We start from the raw sequence: 15,073 nt of genomic DNA, 5'->3' as shown, positions 1-15,073 counted from the left end.
AAACATCTGAACTTTCGCTAGTGGGGGTTTTGTTTAGTTCCTTGAAGTACGGAAAGTTAAAAGCTTTATTTCTCATTGCTGGAGAGAACTTCATCAAACGGAGCAAGTAAAGGACAGCTGACTTTCTAGGAGGCACAAAAACGGATTGTTTAAAAAGACATCAAATATTGCTATCGGCCCTTTAAACATACACAGTGAAGTAATTGTATAGCCGCAAATCCATGAAACAAGAACAAATAGCTGCAATACAAAAACCGTCTGAACAGTAGAAAAATCCAAAACAATTCAATCTACAATTAAAGAGCATCACGTCGCGCAAATACTCTTTGGAGCATTGAGCAGTTCTTTATACTGACAAAGTTTTTCGACTTATTCCTCTCGATCAAACAAGGCCAAACACGATGTCAGTCTCATGGAGTTTCACATTATTCAAAGTATATGCTACTTATAAGATTTCTAAATATCCTCGTTCAATTATTTACATGACTTTAAACAAGATGCCTTCTTTTTTGTCTAGTTGAAAGAACTGAAGGAAAGACAAAAGCAACAGCTCAGGCATAAAGCTTTAAAGAAAGGTCTGGACCCAGAGTAAGTACCCGAAGTGTTACTCAATTATAAATTTACGAGATGTGAGCCAGGTTTCAGGACATATTGTCAACGATTTTTTGTCCGCGCACCTTGTTTGTCCAGTAGTTTACGCCCACACGTAAAATAGGCAACGGTGACTTGGTCCAAGTGTTATATTTTAGTCTGTATGTAAAATTATATTGACAATATGGAAATGAGAAATTGAGAGAGAAGGAGGTGTTGCTATGGTTACTCATTTTCTAAATGAAATGTTATTACTTTCTCCTTCTGAATCATCTTTTTAAATTGTAATTGGTGAATATTTGGTTTTATTTCTATCTATTTCATTTCTATAGTTAGTTAGTATATTTTGAGACATTCAGCGTCACAGGCTAATAACGTCTTAACAGAGAATTTTGAAAATGGGAGTATATACGAAAATTTAGATTTTTAAATTAAGAGAGGTGAAGAGTTTCAGAATTTTGGTAGTAATATTCGGTTCATCATATTCGATGTGCAATATACCTTATATATGTGTAGGTACTTTTTTTTTTAGTTGTTTCTTTACGAAATAATTACTTCATTTTGAAAACATTTATATTTTTAAAACGTGACAAATATTTGTAAATCCGCTTCCAAGCGTCATTAATCTCAATAAGCAGCAGTTGTGCCGACAGAAACTGCAAAAGTGGATACAACACGGAAAAAAACCAAGAAGCACGCAATCTTTAGTTTTAACCCATTTGTACATCGATCTTTTAGAGTCAAATACGTCTAATTTTGAGCGTTTGGTCGCGCGTACACCTCGCTGCAGCACAATAAAAACACAACATGTAAAAGAAGATTAAAGTGCTTGTGAAATCATTAAATTTGACGCGGAACCACCAATATCTAAAAAACACACATAATATTATTATTCTCCTTTGATAAATTGATACATATTTTTTTCCCATCAATTTAAATGGGAATAATCAATGCAGAGTGTGCCAACATTTCAAAATCATGAGTTAAAAAACGCTGACTATGCGAGTATAAATATTAAAACCGAACAGAGTGGAGCGGCGAGCTGCCAGCGTGAGAGACTCACGGGCCCCTACATACCTAAGTCGATACTTCACGCATTGCACAATGCTTGAAGTATCCACCTAGGTTTGTAGGCGCCAATGCGCGTTCCGGGCTGGCCGCTCGCCCGCCGTGCGGCGGCGCTTGAAGCAACTATTACACAACAGAGGTGTTGCACAGTATTATACGAAATTGAACGCATTAAGAATGACAGGCATCCTGTAAAAGTACAGATTTTTCCTCGCAAAATAAATCAATATACTTATCGTACACAGGAAAAATCTAAAAGCCATTAGCTGAGGCAAATTTAGAGGTTTATCCAGTTCAGGTATAACAAGATGGGAATTTCTTGAAAGATAATTAAGTCCTGTTACACCAAAGAGGTGTAGGGAGTTTTAGTGAATTTTGTCTCATGGAATTGACGCTCCCCCATTTTTACCAAAACTCTCAACTATATATTATTCTCCGTTGGACCGAACAGACAAAACAAAAAAACAAGCAAATCCTCATTCTTCCAAGACACTATATATTTTCATCCAAAAACGTCGTGAGCAATTGTCGTTTGTATTTACACGTGGGCCAATTAACTTCGGGTCTCAACTGGCTCGTGGACCAAAACTCCCGTGCCGAAAAAACGCAAGGACGGAAATTATTACGTTGACGAAATGTCCTATAAGCGTGAGCCATAACATGAAGAGAAGTAAAAAGAACCGTAAATGGGAGAAAGTACGTGAAAATACTACAAATAACTAACATTGAACATGTAAATTCAGTGAAGATTCAAATCAGTACCGTCTTACTTTTGAATGCTTGGATAAATTGAAGATTCTGGTTGAATAAATGGACCCCGCACACTTCTTACGGGCATGTGTACCACGATCGATTTGTAATTATTTTATAATCGTCTGCGGATGCTCATCCAAAGTCCTAATGGAGATGTTGCATGTGTGAGGAATTTGCGATTTGACTGTTGATTCTTATGTAAAAGTTCGTGAGAAATACGATGGTGCCACTGGTTTTCTATGAAATCAACTCCCAAGCTCAAACAAAGCTCTCAAGTTGAGGTCAAAATGGAGGGGATATCCCACCCTACCCTGAGAGTCCACCTCTACATCAAGACAAACTCTCCATGCAAGGATAGGGAGCAAATACATTGACAGGGCTGCCACTTTATTTGGGGACTCGAAAACTGAAAACACGGCAACCCTGCTAGTGTATTTGCTCCTTATCTTTGCATGGAGAGTTTGTCTTGATGTAGAGGTGGACTCAGGGTGGGATATCCCCTCCATTTTGGCCTCAACTTGAGAGCTTTTTTCGAGCTTGGGAGTTGATTTCAGAGAAAACCAGTGGCACCATCGTGTTTTTCACGAACTTTTACATAAGAATCAACAGTCAAATCGCAAATTCCTCGCGCATGCAACATCTCCATTCCGCCAGCTTTCTACGAGCCACCGTTTTTGCGCTGACATACGCTTTTTAAGTTTCGGTAATTTCCAGGACAGGCCGGCTAAAATCAAAATGCAATGCGTGTCAGTCTAGTAAGGACAATTAATAGAGTGGGAGAGTGAAAGAAACTGATTTAAACGGTGAAAAGAAAAGGCGTGTAATATCCAATATGAGACTGTCGGTCGGATGCTGATCGGTTTTCCTGATTACATGATTTACACTCACCCGACCGCTTGAACCGTACTCGAGTTAACTGTGCCTCATAGACAGTTGGCGCAATAGTGACTTTTGATCAGCATCAATGGACAAATAAAAAAAATAAAAAATCGATCATGGTACACATCCCCATGAGGAGTGTGCGGGGTCCTTTGTCAAAAATTACGAGAGCGAACAAAATTTCCAAAAGGGCCAATATTTTGAAAGACCAATATTTTGGTAGATAGCTTTTTGTACAAAGCCAAACATAGTTCACTGACGAAAAAGTTCCCCACTAGTGCGTCATAAGGCGGCGCCAACAATTGGGAATCAGTTGCGCTCAAAATGCCCAAGAGGAGAGCCGGCGAAACACTTCCACATATCCATATCAATTTACGATTTTTATCAATTTTACCAGGCGTCTTAATTGTTCATCCCAATAACACTAGTGTCCCATTAAATAAACTGGTAGAGAACAAGATTGCTTTAGATGAAGGCAGTGCTAAAAATATTGGGCTATACACTTGAGATGAGATTGCCTTGATATATTGATAATCTACAAGATTGATATCTTGCCGGATGTACTGTATCCCAAAATTTAGCAACACTTTCACCAATCGTCTATACGCAATGGATGATTACGTCAAAATTTTTCATGAAATCATTCACAGCTAAGCCACTAATTCCATCTATTTTTTCTTTTCATTTTTCAGAGCTCTCACCGGTAAATACCCTGTAAGTACTTTTGACGCATTACTTCTTCTTTGCTGCTTAGAATATTTTTTTTAAACACGAGAAATGCAGAAAAGAACCAATACCATCAAAATATTTTAGACTCTCTGGAAAAACGTGCAATTATAAATGTGTACATTCAGTTAGAACGGCGCAGATCGTAGAGGACGAATAACGGAGTGTTGAAAGAGTACTTTGTTACGGTGCATGAACCTATCTCGGAATATGATATATGATTATTACGCATTTCTTTAAAAAAAAAATAAAAAAAAAAACCATTCCTCCACTGAACCACATAACGTGAACCTATTTCCAAAATGTATTTGAATGCTAAGGATATCTATTTTAATAGACACCGAGATAGCAATGTGGTTGGCACGAATTCACTCGATTTGAGTATGTCAAGGCAAAAAGAACACCTGTCGAATTCGTGGATTAAATTTTACACTGAGACTAGAAAATCCAGTCTTGGAGGGTAAGATCAACAAAACGTCGCAGTTGCGCGTTTTCGAAAATAACTCTCATTAATTCTCTAGTAATTCTGAATAATTTCTTACTTTTCAGCCTAAAATTCAAGTAGCGTCAAAATATGAACGTCGTGTGGATACCCGATCATACGATGACAAGAAACAGCTGTTCGAAGGCGTAAGTTGACAATTCAATAACTTCAACTAAAACTTACAGCCATCCGCATACGTACCATGGGCGGAACTAGGAATTTTTTGTGGGGGGAGGGCACAGAAGGATATATGACTTGGGCTAAGGGGGGTCTGGGGGACTCCCCCAGCTGCAGAGGGAGTTCGGGAGGTCTCCCCCGGAAAATTTTTGAAAATAAGAACGTCTTGGGAGCAATTTAAAAGCCATTCTCAATGACAAATTAAATGGAATTAAATATTACAGATGACAGAAATTTTGCTGACTTGTTTCCAAAAATATCATAACTTACTGTTGGTTTTAATTGAATATATCTTAATTTAACTCTCATGAAAACAAGTATTGCGCTAAAGTGCGCGAAAAACCACAACCGGATACAGTCAAACTGCATTCCATGTTCCTCACTCGGAGGAAGCTGCTTTCTTTGCGAATAATTTTCATTTTTCTGACATCTTTGATCGATTACATTAAGATTAAGCTCATATTTATTACATTCCACATGCCTTTTACCTCAAAGTGAATTAGTAGTTTGGGTCCTTGAAAATTTTGAAACGGGCCGAGCAGCATTGTGGGGGGGGGGGGGTCCCCCATTTCCGCCCATGGTACGTACTAGTATTTAATAACCAAATGCTCAAACGATGCATTGCATAAACATGTGTATGCTCAGAGCTGCCAGTTCAGAGAGGGTAGTCGATTGGCAGATATACCGGAGTGAAAAGCTATGCTTAAAATATTCTATATTGGCTGAAAGAAAAATCAATTTCATGAAGGATTATCACAAATTACGTGGGAAAAAAGCAATTACGGTCGTATCATTGATTCTGTAATCCTCGCAGCATCGTTCCCGTGCTAGAAGAATTGGCACAAAATAGAACAGTGGTTCTCATCCGGTGGCCCACGGGCTCGTGTTTTGTTGTACTTAAAAGCCTTCAAACATTATTTTGTTCTCTCTCACATTATTCCGAACTGGCAAAATTTCTTTTTGGAATGGGAAACCCCTAAAAGTGAAGCAGCCTTGAAACGACGACCATGGTTACAAAATGCAGACAACGCTGTCTTCGATTATTATCGAACTGCAATTTAGGACGACCTAAGTATCATGAGAAAGTTAATGGTGGAGTTATCATAAGGAGAAATGAAATGTTTACATCTCCGACCCGAAAATCAAATGAAACCTAACACTTCCATTTAATTCTGAAATGTTCATGTGTAAATGAAGAGAGAACACATAAGAAAAAAACGTCGACTTTCATTGATGGCCTTCGGCTGCGGGTTGGTCCGCGGCCAAAAGAGGTTGAGAACTGCTGTAATGTAGGTGCCGCGAACGAAGTGGACACAGGAGAAATTAAGAAAAACATGATTTCAACGGAAAAATAGGGGAACAGTTGAAATTTAAACTCTTTGTATAGATAAGCGAGCTGATTACAACGGGTCAACCATATTACTGAATTCACATGATATGATCTGAAAGTTGATTTGTTCACTAGCGATATTTATAGTGTCAAATTTGACTGGTTCAGTAAAAATCCCCTTCCATCGGCGATATGAATCTTATTTCAGAGGAGACCCAAAATAGGAGCCATATGATTTTCAATAACTGGTGTAAGAGGTCTGTGAGAGATAAATGCGAGGATTTAAAGGCACTAAATCATGACGAGCGCAATAATCTGATATTCCGCACGAAGTTTTCAAAAATTACACCTCGTCCAAGGGCACTTTTTTCGTCGTAGTCGGCAAAAGGGTTCTACGACTGATAGTGCAATTAACCAGTGGATCACTCCTCTGAGATAGGAGCTATCACCGTCAACACAGAAAAAATTAAATCACCAATGGTTTCACTTTCTTCTTCCAGTGCTTAAGCAATACGCCTTCAGTAATTCACCGTGTGCACTTGAACGGCTTTGCTTCCCTAATTGCAAAACTTAAGGGACTTCAAACCACCAGACCCTTTCCTGCTTAACAAACTTACAATTTTTCGCTTACTTGTGATTTAATACTTCTTGTGCGCCCATGCCAAGTATTTCAATACGGTTATCCCATGATGTTTTGATGATCTAATTCGTAGCTTGATATGGTTTATGGTTTGCGCCTGATATGAATACAGCAGACGCTACTTTGTATTAAAGTAATGACACCATTTTTAAGGAGAAAGAAACAAGGAACATCACACACTACAGAATTTTTATGATACTCCTGGCAGTATCGTAGGCAATCTTGGAATTGCGTATTTTATTCAGGAGGCCCGTATGATTTACCATCTAATGAAAGAAGGTTTCAAAGGAAGAGGAATTGTAACAGTGTCAGAAGAAGTGCATTTTTTGAGACCTTCAAGGTAAATTCGCTTGCGTTTACTCAAGGTGGTTTCAAGCGGCAATTTATAGTCTCGTAGTGATTTCAGGGGAAATAAAGATATTAGAGGGTTCAGCAAATTTAGATTTCAGGGTAAAAAAAAGTATTACAAGGTTCCGCTAATTTAATAATCGATCCTCAGCCCATAAAATTCAACAGCTTGTTTCATACTTTTGAAATTTTTCTCCCCTGAAGTTTCAATTTCCTAAAAAATTGATTTACGATTTTATAAGATAATCCACACAAGCTTCCTTTCACCGCCGATACTCACAAAAAACTTACAACGGCTTTTCTCAGAGAAGACGACTGTTGAGTAATAACTAGAATATGCATACCCTACAACGGCTTTTCTCTGAGAAGACAGCTGTTGATTAATAACTAGAATATGCATACGGTCTGTGCTTATGATTAAGAGATCTCTTCATCATTAGCATGTTCTCGAGAACATCCTGAAAAAATTCGGAAGAAGCTGAAAATCTCCCGATAATATATTTATTCTTGAAAAGGCATACGATTGTTATTCGACTTCAAACTTTAAATACTTTAATTGCGATGTCGGAGAAAATTCACTTAAACATTTTTTTAGGGGGGGGGGGGGGGATGATGATGATGATTGTTAAAGAGTTTCCCTGAAAATGTATAGTTTATCGAGGGAAATTTGGCGAAGTCAAATTGCGCTTCCTCAGCACGGGAGCGATCATTACAAAAGGGGTGATACGACTATATCAACACCTGCGTAGTCGAAATCACATAGCCGCAAATACGAAGGAGCGCTTCTGCGCTGCGCGCTTCAGTGAAAGTTGAACGAACCTCTGGAAACTAGTTTCCTTTAGAAGTTTTTTTAACTGAACTAAAACGATGAAATTTACTTTTGAAGGGTTGGGAAAATACGTATGCAGAGTTCGTGGAGTACAAATGGCAAGAGAAACAAGACCGATTCGCCAAGCGAAAGAAGAGTAAGTACGGTGATGCCATTGTTTGCTCGCAAGAGAAACATGTTTAGAGAAAAGTTCTGCGTTGAATTTTGGCCTTGCGACGTGGACGATGAATGTTACGGATTTTTCTTAGAGGAAAAATCCGTTGGAATGATTTCATGTATGTTTCATGTGGCACTGTATTTTTTAGAGATAAATTCATTTGAATGATTACATGTACATTGAATGTTGCGACGATTTTTATCCATGATCATCACTTGCGACGGTTTCTGGAGCAAGTTCGATTAGAGCTGGTTGGTGAACCAGTAGATTATGCTTTTAGGTGTATTTTGGCGAGTTAGTGTAGAGCAACCGAAATAGTAAAAACTTATTGAACCACTTGTAGGCGGACACACTTTTAGGTTGAACACTGGGAATAAAAACCACATTGGATCTGGAGTCCAGACTCTTAAGACATCGACAAGAAAAAGTACTCTTGATTCAATCAGAATCTAGCTTAAATCAAGAACCAAGCCTATTAATCTAAGCGGATTTCGTTTTGATTCAAGCAGAAATCCGATTGAATCAAGAGTATTTTTTCTTATCAATGTTTTCAAGAGTCTGGACTCGAGATCCAATCGCTGAAGTAGAGCTGTTGCGAGAAAAAATACTAAATACCATTCAAATCTATGTAATTAACCTATTTCGCTGAAAGCTTGAGTAATTCCTGATTAAAAACGATAGTAAGTTTAAACTGAAACGGATCAAATTCCACTCCGTTCGAAATCGAGGAGTCGATAAGCCAAAGAATAGGCTGCTTCAACATGAGAATTAAAAAATATCAGTGATGTTAAAAGTTCTGGTCTTAGAAACGTTACTTTACAACTGATTTCTCTCAAATGTGAGGATCATGACTCTCTAAACCTCATAACGAACTCTGGGGAAACGGTGGAAATACCGGGCGCAAGTAAACCATTTCCGATTAGGACGGATATCCAATTGAGGTTTAACGTTCCTTATCAGTGCTGCATGTGCTTCTTGCTTAAAATTTGCAAAGATGATGGGCAACTTAAAAGATAGAATTACCTACTTATGGTGATAAAAAAAAAAAGAAAAATAGAAAAAACCGCCGCACTCAAATCCCTACTTCCGTTTCTTAGCTCACATTATGGATTGCATTTTTCTCTACGTATTAACAACTTATATGCATGGACCACTCCTACAGAATTTCCTTCGAGTCAAAATGTTTTTGATCATTCGCGATTTAACACCAATAACTTAAAAGTGACTGGACTTGTGAAAACGACCGAAAATTACCCAATCTTCCAGGAGAGAATTTTCCATAACTACTCGTATTTGGTGAATGCCTGGAGGAGAAAAATCTGGAAATTTTGTCGCAAGTTTGATCCTAACATCTTAAAAATTAAGGGAGGTATCAGTCCTGAAGTTCAAAGATATACAACCGTAGGTCATGGAAAAACGTGGTTTACGTGTTTACAAAAATTAAGGAACAATTTTTTCCGAAGGATAAGGTCATCCTTCATAGATGCTATCACAAACAAGTATTGATCAGGGTTTATCTTTACGCTGACGCGAAGGAGCTAATGAGGTCCTGGCCTTTCTCACATTCTGTGTGATATTATGACACCGTTTTAAAATAAACGTATATTACTACTACTACCACCTTATGTGTGATATACATACAACGCATTAACAACTAAAATTATTCATAAAAACAACTAAGATTTCTAAGATTTACTGTGCGCGAAGGAGCTTGCATTATCGTAACCGTTCTCACTAACAGTCATGGAAATCGACCCGCATACATTATCGCGTATAATTATTTCACTGCTAGGAAACTTCATATGTGTTCTTTCGATTATACCTATGATTGACCCCTGTACTCCTCTTCATTCGAACTGATTCCTACCCAACGATTCCTCTTGCATATAGCATGCGATTTACTATCAGCATCTGCAGCATGTGGCTTTGTCATCTTTTTGTCATCACATCTCACTCTTACATCGTGTCACTCAGTCATTAAAACAGCAAGATACACAATCGCCGTGAAGGGGGGCACGCTAACACGAGGACTGGGTGGTGAACGAAAAAGTTGGAAGAAAAGTCATTCGCCTCCTGAACTAGAGAATTAGTTTTAAGTAGAGGAAAAATACGCAAAATGAGCGATTGGTATAGCTTGCATGAAAAGAGCCCTATGAGCGCACGGTTGACAAGCTTCTAGGATTGCAAATCTTATTCCTTGAAAACACTGGCACTACATTCATCTTCATCATAATGAAGAAAAGTAGTGCCCAAATTTAGTGGAAATCGACTCGACCCATTGAGAAATCCAATTTAAAATTAGTGTAAAGAATTAAAGCAGGAATATCTTCTGTACCTATGAACTTTCTGTCAACAGACATTAAATCAGATCTCTTGCGTTAATCGGGGTATTACATTAAAGAAGCCCAGTTGCTAAACTACACGAGCTGAGTGTCTTGGTTTCAATTTATAAGACAATATGAGCGTTACCCAAGTTGGAGATAAAATTAGGGCAGACTTAAAACTCGCCTTTAAAACTGAGAGATATTACAGAGGGGGAACGTAGATACACAGAGGTGGTAGTTAGGTCATGCGTGTACATACGGTTTAACTTCTGTGTTTATTGGCTGCATGAGTCAAGGAGGAAGTCATCGTAAGTCATGAATCAGCATCAAATACATCACATGAACTTTTTTGAATAGTGTCATTTCTCCGATGGTCTGATCTCCAATTCACATGTCATCGATTACTTGCAGGAATTACTGGTCAAGAAGGATTTCTGATCACTCATTCCATCATTTTCATGTAAATTTGACCCGAATCAGGTCCAAAATTAAGGTGATAAAAGAGCCAGATTGTGAAAGAGGTGAAAAATCTTGAAGAGCAAACTTTAGGTTGAGTCGTGTTGCATGTGTACTGGAGATGCGATCAAAGGATTTTTTCCCTTTTTTGCATTGTCGTTGCCTGTTTTGCACAAAAATGATGTGAGTTGGTGTTATGCATTTTGTATATTTCATAGGGCTACTTGGAACAGTACAAAGAAATCATAGAAAAGCAATGGAGCGAAAAAACAGACCAGTACGGTAACCGCCAGAAATGTGAGTAGAAACTTAGTTCGGAAACAATTCCAGGTATTTTAAGATAAACAATATGGAGATTAAAAATGGGAAACACGGGATGGTGACAACCTGCAACTAAGTATTTTGGAAAACTAGTGTATATATCAAAGTAATCGGTAGATTGGTTAGCACAGGAATACTAACCCGATCTACTAGATTTTGATTGGTAGATTACTGAGAAGTTATCTTCAAATACACTGGTTGTTGAAATAATAAGTTTTTTGAAAGGAAACTTGATATGTTTCATTAATTTTTCTCAAGCTCGTATGCACAGTTTGCTTCATACGGACATACAGGCTGTAAATTTAGCGAGCAACGATTCACATATCGTCGCTGCTCTGACGAAAGGGCGTACCTACCTCTATATTTCCATGTGAGCCCCTGGAAGCGTGGAGTCATGTGGAGGACATGGCTCACGTCGAATTGAGATGTGCCCTTACGTTAGAGGAGCAACGATTTACGTGGACATTCGGACGAAAAATAATCATATCTCATGATTTCCAAATATTCTTAAAAACTAATCATCAGTCAATTATTTCCAAAGTCTTCACACTTCATGACTTCCGAATAGAGTATCACGAAAAACCCATTTCTCGATTGCAATTAAAAAAAAAAAAAAAAAAAAAAAAAAAAAAAAAAAGAAGAATCCTCTACAGAAAATAAAGGTAGAAGAAAAAGATCGAAGTGCTGCTCGTACACTAGCGAAAACTCTGGCTCGACGGACGCCATTTTTTGTGTCATACCGACGTGCGATATATCGCATCGATTTGTTCCATAATTTCAGCCACTTGTCATTTTTTTCGAATTTTGAGATGGCACTTCTGTTGTCATGAGACTGAAGAACTCACGTACCAAATTTGACAAAGAAATTCGACGTAATTAAGGCGTGGTTTTTTTTAGAGGAAGAATATCGCAATCGACACTGATATCGAAACTGCACTCGAATGCGATATATTTCCTCTAAAAAAAACCACGCCTTTATTACGTTGAATTTCTTCGTCTTTGGTACATGAGTTCTTCAGTATCATGACAACAGATGTGCGATCTAAAAAATCGAAACAAATGACAGTAGCTGAAGTTATGGAACCAATCGATGCGATACATCGCACGTCGCTCTGAAAAAAAAATGGCGTCCGTCGAATCACCTTGAAATCAAGAGTGATGATCAGTCTGAAAGCCTGGAGAATTAACTGCCGTAATGGGCATTTATATAGGTGTCTCCAATTACGTTTACACCTGCCTACTTTTTGTTCACAAGCTACAGCGATGCAATCGTCCGGTGGGGATCGAGGATTGAGTAGATTCACGATTGGGTCGCGGTCAATCCGGGATCGCTATTGGACGATAGCATGGCGATCGCTTGCAATTGGAATGTAAACTAGGTCCAACTTATCTGACGACACCTCTAGTTATTTTCAGACTTTTACCACGAGTTCCTTGACTTCCTCAGTGGCTAAGAGTTTCCCAAAATCTGGATTCTTGTGTCGCACAGGAAAAAATAGTCACTGCTTGGATTTAGAGTATAGACTCTTAAGAACATTGACAAGAAAAAATACTCTTGATTCAATCGGGGTTTTTGCTTGAATCAAAAGTAAATTCGCCTAAATCAAGGGGCTCGGCTCTTCGATTCAAGGAAAAATCTGATTGAATCAAGAGTATTATTTTGACTCTATTTAGCAATTTGAAATTATAAATTGTGGCTCTTCTAGAAAAACACTTCTGTGCATAGGGAAACTAACGGCACAGACGTCGTTTATAAACCGGGCTAGAATTTATAGTTCCAAACTGCAAAATGTAGTCCATTTCTTGTCAATGTTACTATGAATCTGGACTCTAGTTCCAAGCTACTTTTTTTTCCACTGCGCCAAAAACTTTTTTATCCAGGGCATACATTACACGTAAGTTAGGAGAGCGAACAGCAACTGATCGAATAAAATTGCAACCTCGTAATACCGCTTGGCTATTTTTCAGCCAAATTACCGAAATGGTTCGGCGAGCGCCCTGGCAAGAAGAAGGGAGAACCCGAGAGTCCGGAGGAAGAAGAGGTGAAGAAGGACGACGAAGATGCCGACGCAGGCGGCGACGACGAGGAAGAAGAAGAGGTAAGGCATCTCTTGCAAATTATCACCGCTTCACATCAAAAAGAAAAATTTAAAGGAACACGATGAAAAAATATCACTATGAATAAAGCAGGACTTCTATTGAGTATTTCTCAGAGAACAATGAACCGCTGGATCGATTAATACTCAAAGATATGACTATAAAATATATTATTCCGTTAAATCTTAAGAAGCAGCGCATTAAATATACTAGAAATACCAAATTTACCTAATTCGTGAGAAACAAACGGCTGCATGCTGACCAAAAAGTTACTCTAAGAATATTCCCCGCTCGTGGAAAAGCCAAAACAAGGTGGATCAATTAAAACATTGAAAAAATACTTTCACGTGGGGTAATTAACTTAAGTTTGGTTTTATGCTGATAACCTTCCGCATTAGATATGCCTGCTGATTGGAGAACAAATACTGCCTTCTTTTTTTTAAAATTATTGACAATTTTAAGGGGAAATCGTATAAATTGAATTACACTGCATTTCAATTTAGAATATGTTTTGAGGCGAAAAAGTTGCATGATTTCGAAGCTAGTTCCTCTCTGTTAAAAAGAGGAATCCTTATACCTATGACTAATGGAGATGCAGCATCAATGAGTTTCTTTCCGCCTCGTTCGGAAGTCTCACAGAGACGTTACCTCGCTGAAATGGAGGTGTTGAGGTGATCATCAAGGTGTTCTTCACAAATATTTCGCTTCTTTATTTTCAGGGTGAGGAAGAGGAAGAGGAAGAAGCCGAGGAAGAGGAAGAAGAAGAGGAGGAAGAGGAAGAAGAGGAAGAAGAGGAGGAAGAGGAAGAATAAACTGTGTAAGTAGTGACAAATAATTCAAATTAACTGGAAGATGATAAGGAACCTTGGCGAGAAGAGGAAAATTGAGATCAATTATTGATGAATACAATGAAACACACGATATAATTTTTCCAAGAAGCAACAATGAAGGCTGGCTTCGAAAGGTAGCATACCCTTAAAATCCGACATTTCGTGATCGACATGGTGAAATTTTGAGATGTAAGTAGGTGTTGTGCTATCTGCGGAAAATCAGGATCCTGCCCAAAAATAGTTCAGATAGCTTGTCGGAGAAAGATTTGCTAGTCGAAAATTTTACCAATTCGTTACTCTCAGACGAGAAGTCAGCATCTACCACTTTCCGAATAAGTTGCTCGCATTGAGAGAGTGGACAAGAATATTTTCTTCCAATTTCTGGGAATTATTTCTGTATAAATGCAAAAAGTTCGCAGAAAACATAAAATATACTTCCCACGATTTCTTGGTGCATTAAATAAAACGTGGGCGGATAATTCCAACCATGAAATTGGATATCGTCTTTCTCCGACTTTAGTTATTGATTTGCCATACTGTGAAAAAAATTTCAAATCCGAGTGCGCTGACGCGATGCTGATTTCGTGTTTCAGGAAGTTCAACACCAACAATGAACAACATACGAAGAAAATAACTCAAACCTCGTTGGACCGATAACCATCGATGAGAAGAATACTGAAGCCCCCCCACCTTTTGTATAAACATAATCAGAGAAAAGACCATTGCCAATTCTCGTTTACTTAGTTTTAAGGAAACAAAACAAAGAGTCGTCCTATTTTGTACAGAATTGTTAACATTTTAGATAACGTCGGAATGGAAGCGTCGGCCTCTCACCATCCAACGGGCGTCTTCCATGTCTGCTGACTCGGGGGGTCTGGATTTTTACCTACTACCAGCTGTAAATTATTTATTATTTTGTTTCCTTAAAATTCAATAAATGTCTATTTATTTAATTTATTTACCTATTTATTTAACTATAAAAACAATAACAACCAGTCTCTGCCTTTTTATTCCAAGTCCCAGTCCCCTCGTGCCCGGTTGGTTATTCCTCCTAGCGGAGTCG

At 38.3% G+C, this 15,073-nt stretch overlaps 2 protein-coding genes across 18 annotated transcripts in view; one reads left to right on the top strand and one right to left on the bottom strand.

The window, feature by feature from the left end:
• Window positions 1-15,005, top strand: part of up (Troponin T, skeletal muscle) — a 47,171-nt gene extending 32,166 nt beyond the window's left edge. For 13 of the 15 annotated variants that reach the window (XM_072298130.1, XM_019040344.2, XM_019040349.2 and 10 more), the window contains 7 exons: window positions 518-588; window positions 3,984-4,005; window positions 4,567-4,647; window positions 10,981-11,059; window positions 13,052-13,182; window positions 13,900-13,997; window positions 14,604-15,005. In XM_072298130.1, coding sequence (XP_072154231.1) covers window positions 518-588; window positions 3,984-4,005; window positions 4,567-4,647; window positions 10,981-11,059; window positions 13,052-13,182; window positions 13,900-13,992 — 477 coding nt within the window. In that variant the 3' untranslated portion in view covers window positions 13,993-13,997; window positions 14,604-15,005. Of the gene's footprint in view, window positions 1-517; window positions 589-3,983; window positions 4,006-4,566; window positions 4,648-7,882; window positions 7,962-10,980; window positions 11,060-13,051; window positions 13,183-13,899; window positions 13,998-14,603 lie in introns of all 15 variants that reach the window. The other 2 variants (XM_019040343.2, XM_019040348.2) reach the window with 1 other exon arrangement.
• LOC109031125 (armadillo segment polarity protein-like) overlaps window positions 1-15,073 on the bottom strand; it is a 198,626-nt gene that overhangs the window by 92,267 nt on the left and 91,286 nt on the right. The gene's annotated exons all lie outside the window — the stretch shown is intronic.

Source organism: Bemisia tabaci, chromosome 3 (assembly GCF_918797505.1).
Source record: "Bemisia tabaci chromosome 3, PGI_BMITA_v3".
Classification (NCBI taxonomy): Eukaryota; Metazoa; Arthropoda; class Insecta; order Hemiptera; family Aleyrodidae; genus Bemisia; species Bemisia tabaci.
The sequence above is the reverse complement of the archived record's forward strand: the minus strand, read 5'-3'. Positions and strand labels throughout refer to the sequence as shown.